Source organism: Calliphora vicina, chromosome 2 (genome assembly GCF_958450345.1).
Source record: "Calliphora vicina chromosome 2, idCalVici1.1, whole genome shotgun sequence".
NCBI classification, from domain to species: Eukaryota; Metazoa; Arthropoda; class Insecta; order Diptera; family Calliphoridae; genus Calliphora; species Calliphora vicina.
This window is the reverse complement of record NC_088781.1, coordinates 10,620,230-10,633,868: the sequence shown is the minus strand read 5'-3', so window position 1 is coordinate 10,633,868 and position 13,639 is coordinate 10,620,230. Positions and strand designations below refer to the sequence as shown.

The window sequence follows — 13,639 nt, the reverse complement described above, 5'->3', positions numbered from 1 at the left end:
ATATTCTTAGTTTGTGATATCATTCAAATATTCTGAGAGCCCAGCATAGATAGCATACACATTTAGTACACACAAGTAAGTAAGTCAATCAGTATTATTTAGCTGTGTATTTTCATTAATTTTCCTCACAGCATCTATCTGTTTAATGTTTTTAATTTGTTTTGGTTGGCCACTGTGTTCTAATATCAGGTAAGAAAATTTAAAAATAAGTTAAAAATTACTTGTTAATATTGTAATGTGTCAGTCATTATAATGAATATATTGAAACTATAAAGAAGTATCAACATTTTAAATTTGTTATAAAAATACATAATAGTATTTAAACTAAAAAATTGTAAGAAATTTAATTTTTATCAAGTGTCTTGATTTGTAACGGCAATTATTAACCCTCTAACTGGCCAATTTTATTTCGAGGTTAAATAATATACCAGGTTTTTGTTTGAAAAAAAAAAGAAATATGTTAGAATGAAAACAAACAAAAGACAAGTGCACGTTCTTGTTTATCACAATAAGTAAATTGTTTGTCTCTTTACACATATTTACCGTTATAACGGGAAAAATAACCAAATAAAGCAGCATTACATACATTTAACATATCCGCCTAAAGGCAGCCTTGCCGGTTAGAGGGTTAAAACCACAATACATAACTCCACATTTTCGTAAAGATTCCTCCGATAAATATATGTCCAAAAAATTAAATAATTAGTGCTGTTCGATACCTACTTCGATACAATTTGTTTATTTGCATGAAAACATAAATAAATAATATATTTTTTTAATTTTCGGAAGGATTTAATATGTATTTGATTATAAATAAAAAATTTAAATTTGTTTTAATTGAAAATTAAGTTAATTTGGCTTACATCCTCTATATATCTGTTTTGACACCCAACAGATTTGTCCATTAATTTGAACTAAACAGAATATTTGTTTACATTTTTCCAGAATTTTGGTTTTTTTATTTTTCTATTAAAAAAACTAACGGTTTTTTTTCAAATCCCCTATTACTATGTTTTGATTTCCCTTGAATTCGAAAATCATAGGTAAATTTCATTACTATCAAACTTTTATAAAGAACTAGCTGTCCCGGCAAACGTTGTTCTGCCATAGCTCATACAAAGTTTGAAGACTGCCACTATAATAGTACTCCAGATATGCAATAATAAATTTTTATTTTGTATGGGAGGTGCCACGCCCGTTGTACCTATATAGGTCAATTGTGAATCTAAACCATCCAGGGACAAACTCAAACACACACAAAAAAATTCATCGAAATCGGCTCAGCCGTTACGGAGGAGTTCAGTTACTAACACTCGTACAGAAGAATGCCATATCTCCGGAACTACTATGCTGATTTCGTGAAAACTTCACATAAACCATCTACAGACCATCCCCAACGTACCCTGAAATTTTGGTTGAAATCGGTCGACCCGTTTTCGCAGTTAGTGGTGACATCAAAATGTACATTTCTTTTTATATATAAGATGATATAAATTTTGATACGCCTAAATGCATGCAACATATGTTTGTCCATTAATATAAACTAAACAGAATCTTTAAAAATGCAAATGTTTGTTTATTTTTCCAAAATTAAATTTTTTTCTGCTTGGATTTTCCTCAAATTGTTTTGACACCCGCTGAATTCGAACTAACCAGAATCTAAAATGCCAATTTTTTGCTTTATTTTTCCAGAATTTACTTATCGTAATAATAATATTTTTTATTGCATTTTTCAAGAATTTTTTTTTTTTTGCATTTTTGTTCATTTTGTATATACAGTGCGCACGCAGTAACGTGAACTAAAAGGAAGTTCAATTTAGTGTAATTATTCACGTTAGCGATTGTCGAATTTCATGGAAAAAATATAAAATTTTATAATCAGCCCAATTATGAATAAAAAATTCCGCGGGGGATTTTTATTCATAATTGGACAGAAATTATTTTATTATTATTTTCATTATTAAAATATAAAACACAAGAAAATATTCATTCGAATAAAATTACTCATCGTTGTCATACAAAAAAAAAACTAAGCTAAACTCGCGGTAACGTGAACAAGCTTTTGTTTACATTGACTACTATGTAACGTGAACAAACTCAGAAAGCTCTATAACGTGAACAATTTGTTTTCTAATCTGACTGAAACACTGAAATACATACATTAAATTCCATTTCTAAAGTTTTGGGAATCCCCTTATTTAAAACATGTGTTTGTATCCTCCAAATTAATTTTTTTTTTGTATGGCAGTAATTTTATTTGTTATGTAATTTTTTTCTATGTATATTTTCTCGTAATATCCTTTTGTTTTTTAATGCATTTTAATCAATAATTTTTGTTTTATATTTTAATAATGAAAATAATAATAAAAGAATTTCACGTTCAAGCGTGAAAATTTTATATTTTTTCAATGAAATTCGACAATCGCTAACGTGAACAATTTCAGTAACATGAACTTGGTTTAAAATGTTCACGTTATGGAGCTTTCTGTGTTTATTCACGTTACAGAGTAGTCAATGTAAACAATAGCTTGTTCATGTTAGGCGGTGTTCACGTTACCGCGAGTGCACTGTAGTAGCCACTGTAATTAAAATGCGCCAAGAAGCATGCAACAGTTTTTCTTATCTTAATTTGAACTACATACAGTAGTGGCCACCAATTTAAGACAAATACTTGAATTTTTTTCATCAACTGAATTTTAAGTGCGATAGAGCCAAAATAAAAGGATCTCTAAGGGTATGAAATTTATTATTAATGTTTCTAGTTTCTGAAAAATGTTTGGAAAAATCGGTAAAAAATATATGGACAAAGATATGTGGAAATACGTTGACCCACCTCAGCGAACATCCGCTGTTATTAACATGATATGACCGAAACTAATGGAACTAAAAATACGAAATTTGGTCCGAATATTTTATAATAATAAAAATATAATGATATAAATGTGAGAAAATGTGTTTATTTAAAAAAAAATTTTTTTGGTCAAGTTGTAGAAAAATTTTATGTGTTCATGGTGAATATGTATGAATTGGCACAGTCGAATAAAACACACTTGTGTGTTAAAACAGTCCTCATGCATACATATTTGTGGAAATATTTGTAAAAATAATTGACAATTACATGGAATTTAGCAAACAATTTTTGTCTTAAATTCCTGGCCACCACTGTATGTATGTATACAGAAACTTTAAAGATGTTCAGCCCAATTATGAATAAAAAATTCCGCGGGAGTTTGTTCCCCGGGAGTTTTTTCTCATTGAAATTGAATAGGAAAAATGAGAAAAGGGAAAAAACTCCCGCGGAATTTTTATTCATAATTGGGCTGGTTAATTTTTTTTGCGGATTCAAATTTATGCGATTTTTAAATTAATTTTTTTTTAGAATTTTAAAGATTTTGAAATTTTAGATGGTTTTTAAAGCTTTTTTTATTAATTCTTCATTTACATAACCGAGCCCTTAAGGGCCTTACCTTTTTACCATTTTAAAATTAAACCAATTTTGCATCTCTGATATAATGGTTATAGTTTGTTTTTTACAAAATCAAATTCTTAATATAGATTCAGATACGGAAAGAGAATTAAAGATTCACCGAGGACTGACTGATCTGTTTTCCGGATATCAAGAGTTGAATAAGCAACTTAAAAATTCAAAATCGCAAAGTTTAATGACAAATTATATAGCAAGAAAAGAAGCAATTGAAGCTCCTAAAAATTCTTCGATTTCGTCCCCTATTCACTAGATTAATTCTAGTGATGAAAATTATATTTTACCATATGACGACAATATGATTATATCATCTAGTGATGAAAGTGACGTTGAACCAATTCCAAACCGATGCAGACAATTATTCAGTGATTCAGATTAATCATGCATATTTACAGAATTTCCTTAAAAAATGTGTTACTCATTTTTTTGGATCATTTTCAAATTTTCTGTAATTATAAATATTTTTGTTTATTTTTTTAACGCATTTTGTTTTTATGTTTAAGTAAATTAAATAAATATATTTTTGTTGATTTTTTTTATGCGAATTTGTTTTGATTTTTTAATTAAATTTTGAATTTATGCGGTTTTTCAAAATTTTGGAACGAATCATTGGTTTTTATATGAAGCTAGAGTATCGTTTTATGCGAATTCAATTTATGCGATTTTTTTTGGAACGTATCTATCGCATAAAACGAGACCTGTGTGTAATTAAAATGCGCCTTGAATCATGCAACAAAGTTTGCTCATCTTAATGTTAACTATTTGATATGCATTTTTCCAAAATAAATTAGACGAATTTGTCCCAAATCACTTTTAAGAAACAGATCAAATCATAGTTAAATTTCAGTTTGATAACGATTGTGTAAAATCGTTCCAATATACAAACCACTATATTGAAATTATATTTCTACTTCTTTATCACGTAAAAATGTAGTTTATTTTTATATTTTAGATTGTTTTATTTTAATTGTAAATTAAATATTTCAAATAAAATTCCATTAATATGTAGTTATTACACAACTTCCGATAAAACTATGAAAACTAAAATATTAAGATCAGCACCCGGCCATCTTATTACAAACATTTAATTTTCATTTACTACAAACATTTTCAAAAGATTTATTATAATTGCATGAATAAGATTGGGAGTGAACATTGCTCAGAAGAAATCACAATAAACCATATTTAAATAAAACGGATTTTGATTTTTAATGAACAAAATCGGAATTTCTATGGAATATCAAATATAATTGTTTAGAAATTAGGTTTAAAATGATTTTAAAAGAAAAACTACTTTTTTAAAAAATACACCATTAGTGAAAAATATTTGTCAGGATATTTCAGTACTATTGAATAAGAAATTTCCTCTTTTTATGTTATTGAATTTATTATATTTGATAAAAAAATTAATTTAGTTTAAGTTGATGTAATAATAAAAAAAAGTTAAACAAATCATTAAAAAAACGTCGACATAAATTTCTAATACATATAATTAAAAAAAACATACAAATTGTTAAGATAATAAAAATATACAATTAATCATGCTTAGAACTTACGACAACACGACGCACAACAATGTTAGACTTAGTACGAGATTGCTTGACAGTAGTACTTTTGCTGTTTACTTTACTAGTGGTAGATTTGGCATCATTTTTCAAATTTATTGCAGTAGGATTAGAGGGTGATGGTGTGTCAGGACTTAAATTGTGTACAATATCTGCATTCGAGGAAAATTTTACATTTTTCCCAGAATCCTTAAAAAGCAAATCATTCTGTTTGCTTAAAATGGAACGTGCTGGTGGGGCAGTTGATTTTGTTGTGGGTTTGTTCAATGATCTTTGTGAGGGACGCATAGGCGAGGGAGGTTTAGCTGTTAATTTAGAAAAATTATTTAATAATGGGCTGTCAGCTAAACTGTTAATGGTATTGTTGTTTTCTTTATCCTCATTATCATTATTATTATTATTATGATTTGGTTTCATTGATGTTTTCAAACATTTATTTTCCTCAATTTTGCTAACAATTGTAAGGGTTTCCTCTTTAACTGAAATTTGTTTTATTTCTTTACACAGTGAGTCTTCCACAGATGTTTTCACTTCATTTTCAGTTGCAATGCTAGTAATTGTTTCAATATTATTGTTATTGTTTAGCTTGTCTTCAGTTTTAATTGTGGGAGTTTTTGTTATTGAATTGTCTTTAATGGAGTGTTGTAGCGGACTTGAAAATTCTTGTTTTATTGGCACTTTTGAAGGTGTCATTGATCTACGCTCAACAATTTTTTCAAATGTACTACTTCTACGATTGCTGACTATACGCGGCTTAGCCGCTTCTTGCTCTTTCTCTGTAATGTTGTATTCAATAGCTTGTATGGGTTTAAAGCTTATTTTATTTTCAATTAAAAGATGTTCACGATCCATAAGAATACACCGTGACTTTAGGGACTCGAAGCGCCATCTAAAGATAGAAAATGGAATAAAAAATTGGTATTAGACGTTACAAATTGTGTTTGAATTTACCTGGCCATATCTTGCAAAGCATTTCGTAGCTGTTCCTCCAAACTGGCCTTTTGTATGCGTACACTATGCAACTGACTCTTGAGATCATCCGTTTCTTTTCTACACACAAAGATACACACAATTTGTTATCGTGACAGTAAAACAGCTTTAAAGTACATAATTTTTACTAATTACAACTATACTACATGCATTTATACATATTTGATGATATGTGATTCTTAAATAGGTTTTGTTTAGGTTTTTATGAAAAGTTAGATCATGATAAAAGGAACTTTATATAAAAAGTTAAAGGAAATACATTTTTAAATGTAATTCTGACTATTTTTAGGGGGGGATATAAAACATGCTTGTAATAGGAAAATAATTATAGTTTAAAGTAAAAAGCGCACGAATGGTAGGGTAATAAAGCTCGACTTTTGGATAAAGTTTCCTATATACTCTACACATGTTGCAACGCGTTTTTTTAGCTCATACTTGCAGAAACTAAGCATGGAATCAAGAAATAATACGCCTTTATCGTTGGCTACTTCCTTGAGCCGGTCTTGAGTCCATTGCAGTTTACGTTCGAGCTCCTCATTTTGGTTCAGCAAATGGCGGACTCGTTCGTTGAGTTTTTCTGTTAAATGAAAGTATTTATTATTTTTGTAAATCTGTATATACAAGTAATTTATTAAAATTGGTTGGTTTTGTTGTTACAGTACCTTGATATATTTTATCTGCATTACAAAATATAGAACTACACGTCTCCAGCTCTGTATGCATGGAAATATTTTCACGTTTTAAGCGCCGAATTTCATGTTCACTATCGTTGTAGATTTTTTTCATTTGGACATAACTTTTCTTTTGTGCTGTTAGCAGATTCCTCATTGCCTGACGTTGATCATCTACTTCAGCGAATAGTGAATTTCCTTTGCGATCTAAAAGATTTAAAAGCAGGATTTTTGAATTAAAAAAAATACCTTCAAATGGAATAAATATAAAATTATAATAAGAACTATTTTTGAAACCAATACACAAAGTTTTTACTAACAATAACAAAAAACTATTACGATTTATCACAACTTGTTTATAACTGTCTCATGAATTTGCTTTTTAATTTTTAAGACTGCAGATTTATTAATTGAATATTTATCACAGATAATCAAGCATTAAAAGCGTTTATAATTTTAGTTTTTAATTTTCGCAAATCATGACTATGTTTACTAAATACTTAAAAAAAAACTTATTGCGTGATTAAGCATTTTAGGTTATTTCATTAATTAGCTGTTAAGGAAAATGCTTAAAAGTCCCTGTTCCTTTACCCTAAAAAATAAGTTTGAGACACTAATTCATTAAATTCTTCAAACACTTACCATTATTTTCCGGAGCAGCAGAAAGCATTGCTATTTTTGAATTAGCTTCGGCCAGTTGTTCCTGGGTACTTTCAAGAATTTGTAATTTTTCCTCCAAATCAATACGCTTGGATTGTAGATTTTCTTCCAAACACATAATCTGATCACGTAATATCTCCATATTTTTCTTACATATAAAATAATTTATTAAAAACAGAAAAAATATAAAACAAATAAATATTATACCTCACACTCTGCTATGGTTAGAGTGTAACGCACTGAACGTTCCTCAAAATCCTCAATTTTTTGCAACAAGTCCATATTTTCATTTTCCAGCATTTGTATACGTTGTAAATACTCATCGGATATTTGTGTATCAACTTCCTTGGGCTGTTGTTCTCTGCGCTTAAGAGACTCTTCCAGATTTTGTGCAATTTTGGTGTTCTCTTCCAACAACGTATTGTAGTCCTGCTGCAGAGCAGTGAAAGACACTTCCAGTTTACCATATTTCTTTTTCATTTCAACCAAATCTGCTTGAGTTTTGTGCAAATCATTTTCCAAGTCATTGCTATCAGAATTGGTGTACTGCTCGAGTTCCTGCGAGAGGTAAGCCTGGGCGGCTGTGGCTGTTTCTAGTGAACGCCTTAACTCATGAATTTTTTGTGTGTCTACCTCATTTGATTCACGTAATTCTTGAAATCTATCAAATAATTTGCAATACTCCTCGAGTAGTTCGTCTCGGGAAAAATTTATAATATCGGGATAGTCAACCATTTTACAAAATTTTCCTATTACAATTCTTTTTAAATTTGTTCGCGCATTGATATAATAATAAAAAGCTCGTTATCGAGTAGTTACTACAAACGGTTACTTATCAACACAGAGTTGTCATAGGCAGAGTTGTAGTAAATAGTATCATTACGAAAAAGCAGTGTTGTATTTTAAAAGAACAAAGTTATTGTATTATAATGATGCCACACTACAAAAGCTATATAAATAAACGTTATATTTAAAATTATCTAAATACATATTTTAATTAAGTAAAAAATGATATAGGGAATAAAAGAATATGCTGTTATTTGTCGTAATTATTATATTTTAAACAATTTCTTATATATTGTATATTAAATAGTGTAGCCATATGTTATTAAACAAAGAAGCCGTTAAATTAAACATTTTTAATTGCACATGCGTTGTTACCATAGCAATTGTAAATTAAAAAAAATGCAAAGAAATTACTAAATATGTTAAAGTGTCACCAATAAAATTTGCTGATAAGAAAAAATAAATAAAATAAAACAATGGAAGACTTGCAAAATAATTCTTTAGCTAATGTTTTGCCAGTGGTCAATTTTCAATCAGATGACTTAATCGAAAAGTTAAAACTTTTAAATTATGAGAAAACATTATTGAGTGATTTGAAAATGAAACCATTGTCACGTTTCTACTTTGTGAAATCTACAAATCCAGGTGAACAATTTTACATGTTTACGTTGACTTGCTGGTGGCTTTGTCAAAAGTTGGGTAAAAACATGGAACGTCCACAGGAATACGATGATCCAAATGATGTTATTTCGAAAATTATTGCAATTCTAGAACAAATGGTAAGAGGCTAGTTAAAGGACTCTATAATTGGATAGTATACTTACAGTGAGCGACAAAACAATGGACACTTTTTATTGTAATTTCAGTTTTCAAAAAAAATTAGTAAATTTAAAAAAGCTATAGAAAAATGCATTTAAGTTTAACAAAAATACATTGGCAAAACAATGGAAACTATTAAACTTTTTAAACATGATAGGGTTAATTGAGTATTTGAAAAAGTTTCCATTGTATTGTCAACCACAGTACACTAAAAGAAACATCTAAAATTGTATATATTTATTTGTGAATAATGAAACTAATTTTTCTCCACATCAGGATGTTACTATAGATTTTACCTCAAATAAACTTATACGTGGTGCTGGTCAAAATTGTATCTTTGTACTGGACACATTGGCTACGCAGGCCTTAAAGATCATGAGATTATCATGTCAGAAACTGCATATAGCCCAAGAAGATGAAATTGCCAATGATTATCTGGAAGATAATGCCGAAATTATACTCGAAAAAATAGAAGATGAACAGAACGATGCTCTGAGTGATGACAATAGTGAAATGGATTTAAATCAAAATTCCTTAAGGCAGTGGGGTCTAAAAAGGCAGCATCACTTGCCAGAACATGAAAATACTAGTGTGGGTGGAAACAGTTTACAAGTGACTGACAAGCTGACGGATCAACAAACATGGCGTTTGGAATTTGAAGAAGTGATGCCTCAACTAAAGGTTTATGTAAGAAGTGATGTAAGAGATTGGCGGGCCCATTTAAATCAAATGAATAGCCTGAAAGATAATATAACTGAGGTTTGTGTATTCAATCTTAACAAAGCTATTTAATTCATAACGATTTCCTTCTAAATAGTTTACAGAAGACACACAAATTGAGTTAAAAAAACTGCACAGCGAATTCACTTTCAGTTTGGACAAGATCGAGAGTCGTGAAAAACATTTGAACAATGAATTACACAATCTAATTATGCAATACAAAGATGTATCCATTGAATTGTCAAATGTACAATATGCCCATACTCAGGTGCTGGAGGAAACCGAACGTTCTATGGATCAACTAAAGTCGGTTATTGCTGAAAATGAAAGTAAAAAGGCTGAAATGGAAAGGAGAGGTCAAATGATGTCCGATAGCAGTAAGAAAATTAATAGGAATATCTGAAAATTTAAAATTTTTTGAAATTTAATTTTTTGTTGCAGGTTTTGTGTTGCAGATTAAAAAGGCGGTGTCTAAAATTAAAGATGATGTGGCTCATTTGAATTTAGAGGTGGCTTTATTAATAAATGGCATTGATCGTGATATTTTAAAAAGAACTGGTCCGGGCATTGAAATGGAAAAGTTCATATAAAACAGAAAATTCAATTTTATAAAGAATTTTATGAAAGTGGTATAAAGATAGGCATGAATATGGAAAAGTTTATTTAAAACGAAAATTAATTGCTTTATTTTTTATAAATTAACATATCCACGAACCCACTTGTGGGGTATCCTTATAGCAGACAATACAATGAAAACTTTTTTGGAAAACTGTATACCTTAATTTATGTTTTCAAAAACATGATCTTTTACCAAATGGAAAAAATAAATTCAAATTTACTAGGTTTTCAATTAAAATTTAGTAAAGTTAAACTTTCTAGCATTGGCATCTGTGAAAAATATTCAATTAATAAATCAGCAGTTTCGAAATTACATGTAAAAGCAAAACAAGAGTTTTTAAGAAATTCTCAAAAATTACACCTGGAAGCTAGTTGCTGTAGCCCAGCGAAAAAAACCTCTAATTCGTAAAAAAAACGCACTACTCGTATATAGTTCGCCAAAGAATTTTTTTTCTTTTCGGAAGATACTTTTGCCAACTTTTTTCTAAAAAATATCATCAAAATAGATTGAAAATTATCGATAAATCGACCAAAGAATATTTTCAAATTCAATTTTTTTTGGATTTTGACCTATTAGTTAATTATTTGGAAATGTTTCCATTGTATGTAATTTTTTTATAAGTTAACAAGAAAATTATTTTTGTATTGCTGCCTATAAAAGTGATGTGTAGATAGTATTTCGGATGTATTAAGTGTTTACGTTAGTGTTAAATATGTGTCCTTTTATTAAATGTTTAAATTTCAATTTCACATTTTCCCACGCATCATAAAGCGCGATCTGTGGTACTTTTTTTTTATCAATTTCCAAGTATTAAAAAAATATCAAAACAATTAAATTTCTTTGTTGATCCTCCAATCAAGAACAGAAACAAAAACCACACAACGTCAAGACCACAAATTATACATATAATGTTATCGCTCCAATAGAATTCGAAAAAAAGTGACCAAATGTAGCAACAACAAAACAGGGGAAACAGCCACAACATACAATGAATGAAATGTGTTGTTGTGTTGTCGGCACAATCATTTACTAATGGAGTTGTTACTTGATGAATGTAAACAAATATAAAATTATTTTTTTTTTATTATTTTTATTTGTCTGCCATTTAATAGAGAGACAAAAATGACGACAATATTGGGCCATTAAAAAAAATGGAAACGATAAATTACGAGTAGTATAAACAAAGTAGAGGCAGATGCATCCAATACCACACACGTATTATTATACTCACAGGGACAGAGATGTAAATAAATAGTTACTGATGATTGGTTGACCGAGATTACGAAGGGCATATTTTGTACATAATTGTTATATCAAGATTGTATTTAACACCACTTAACTATGTTTAGTAAAGGTTTAATACAAAGCCAGTGGGTAAAGAAAGGTCCCTGCTGTTGATTATTGAACTTTGACAAATTCTGCTGGTTGTCTTATAGTATTGAACAACTTACAGTTTTATAACAACATGGTATTTCAATACTTCAATACAACCTGCCGAATTTATTTTGCTGACATTTGTCCGGTCCCTTCCCCCATGGATCCATGCCTGAGTAGTTGTCAGCCGATCGGATGAATTTTTATTATACTAGGCAATGGTTCTCAATTGGGGGTCGAAATAAATATTTTAGGGGGCCGCGAACCGTACTCAGGAAAATATTAAGCTTAAACACTATATTCTAATCCATTTTATATTCGGCTGTGCCATCAATATGTTACAATAAAATATTTTTCTAATACATATAGGGGTTATATGTTGGTAGGGTCAATTATGGACTGCTCCATTGGTAGAAAGATTTAGGATCACATAAAACTTGTTTATGTTCAATTTCATCACGATATTAATTATTATAAGACAATTATGAATGTTCAATGACTAAGAACAAATGTTGCCCGATTTTCGCCATACTTTACAATCACCAATCAAAATTTTGCACAAATTAGTTCTAAGTACTCTGAAATTATATTCACCTTTATCGTGGTTGGCGTATGTGTTTTACGCCTACGACAGTTTCGTACTAGATTAAAGACAAAATGTAACCTTTCTTTAATCTAGTACGAAACTGTCGTAGGCGTAAAACAAATACGCCAACCACGATAAAGGTGAATATAATTTCAGAGTACTTAGAACTAATTTGTGCAAAATTTTATCAAAGAATTGTATTAAAAATGTTTAATTGGTCTTAAAGATAATTGAATTTAAATGTATGCCCTGTTCGTTGGTGCAGGTGTGTCATCTTATCAAAAATTTGAACATTACTGTCAGCAAAGTTGAGGATGGAATTGCAGCTATTGTCGCTCGAATTGATTGTTTTATTCATCGGTTATTTTATTTGTCTGTTGCGATTTGTAACACTTCCTGTTTACAATAACCCAACAAGAAAAAGTCCGGTGTAGTTAGGTCAGGCGACCTGGGGGCCAGAGTTTGTTTTATGAAATGAGCCTGTTAGGAAATTTTCTGCGTAAAAATTGCACCATTTTTTATTAAATCAGTCTACAAAACCAAAAAATCCGACGTCCGACGTACTATATACGTCGTTGCAAAAGTCTTTCAAATATCTATAGTTAGATATCCATATTGTATGTATTAATGACTTTGTAATCCAGATAATCATGTATTTTGATCAGAATCAATAATTCTAATAACTGTCAAATTTTGGACTCTATAGGAAATGTTGCTAAACCCGACTTAAGTGACGTTATTTTAATTTTTTTTAGTATGAATTTATTTTTTAACATTTTTTTTAACAAATACAGCTTTCAATGAAAGAAATTTAATTAGAATTCGTGTATGTAGACTTTATTGGGCTACTGTATGTTATTTGGGGGCTACAGAAAGTTGATTTCAACATACAGACGGACAGAAGGACGTGGCTATATCGACTCCGCTATCTATAACGATCCAGAAAATATATACTTTGTGTGGTCGTAAATGAAAAATGTAGAAATTACAAACAGAATGACAAACTTACATATATGTATATGTATTAGAGTATAAAAAACCGAAAACCGGTCAACTGGTTTTTTCATCTTTGTAAACTCCACCGGTTTCGGTTTTTTTAACTTTTCGATTTTTTGACAAACCGGTTTTTGTAAGACGGTTAACCTGTTTTAATGAAATATATTTTCTAAAGCTCATCCAAATATATTTATGAAACACTTTGATACCATTTTTTATTTCGTAAAAGATATAAAATAATTGCATAAAGATAGAGCCTTAAGAAGTCAAATATGATAAATTTCCGAAGACACAATTCTTAACACATTTCCTATTAGCGTCAACAAATATATAATAAATATAAACCGTTTAACCGTTTTTTCAAAAACA

The 13,639-nt window shown here is 29.5% G+C and overlaps 2 protein-coding genes across 2 annotated transcripts; one reads left to right on the top strand and one right to left on the bottom strand.

Annotated features, from left to right (window-relative positions):
* Nucleotides 1-4,852: 4,852 nt before the first annotated feature.
* On the bottom strand, nucleotides 4,853-8,176 carry Spindly (spindly). The gene is made up of 6 exons (XM_065499836.1): nucleotides 7,578-8,176; nucleotides 7,353-7,518; nucleotides 6,702-6,917; nucleotides 6,475-6,616; nucleotides 6,001-6,099; nucleotides 4,853-5,938 (listed from the first exon to the last, which is right to left on the bottom strand). The coding sequence occupies exons 1-6, from the start codon at nucleotides 8,103-8,105 to the stop codon at nucleotides 5,020-5,022; spliced, it is 2,070 nt and encodes a 689-aa protein (XP_065355908.1). The 5' UTR covers nucleotides 8,106-8,176; the 3' UTR covers nucleotides 4,853-5,019.
* A 441-nt stretch (nucleotides 8,177-8,617) lies between these two features.
* On the top strand, nucleotides 8,618-10,289 carry IFT57 (intraflagellar transport 57). The gene is made up of 4 exons (XM_065501943.1): nucleotides 8,618-8,935; nucleotides 9,252-9,734; nucleotides 9,793-10,072; nucleotides 10,137-10,289. Exons 1-4 carry the CDS (start codon nucleotides 8,633-8,635, stop codon nucleotides 10,283-10,285), a joined length of 1,215 nt encoding a protein of 404 aa, XP_065358015.1. The 5' UTR covers nucleotides 8,618-8,632; the 3' UTR covers nucleotides 10,286-10,289.
* The last annotated feature ends 3,350 nt before the right edge of the window (nucleotides 10,290-13,639 follow it).

Coding starts and splice junctions, on each gene's coding strand:
- Spindly (XM_065499836.1), bottom strand. CDS start 8,105: ATGGTTGACTATCCCGATATTATAAATTTTTCCCGAGACGAACTACTC. Junction 6,918..7,352: donor TGCTGCTCCGGAAAATAATG/GTAAGTGTTTGA, acceptor TAAATCTTTTAG/ATCGCAAAGGAAATTCACTA. Junction 5,939..6,000: donor GCTTTGCAAGATATGGCCAG/GTAAATTCAAAC, acceptor TTCTATCTTTAG/ATGGCGCTTCGAGTCCCTAA.
- IFT57 (XM_065501943.1), top strand. CDS start 8,633: ATGGAAGACTTGCAAAATAATTCTTTAGCTAATGTTTTGCCAGTGGTC. Junction 8,936..9,251: donor TTGCAATTCTAGAACAAATG/GTAAGAGGCTAG, acceptor TCTCCACATCAG/GATGTTACTATAGATTTTAC. Junction 10,073..10,136: donor TCAAATGATGTCCGATAGCA/GTAAGAAAATTA, acceptor TTTTTGTTGCAG/GTTTTGTGTTGCAGATTAAA.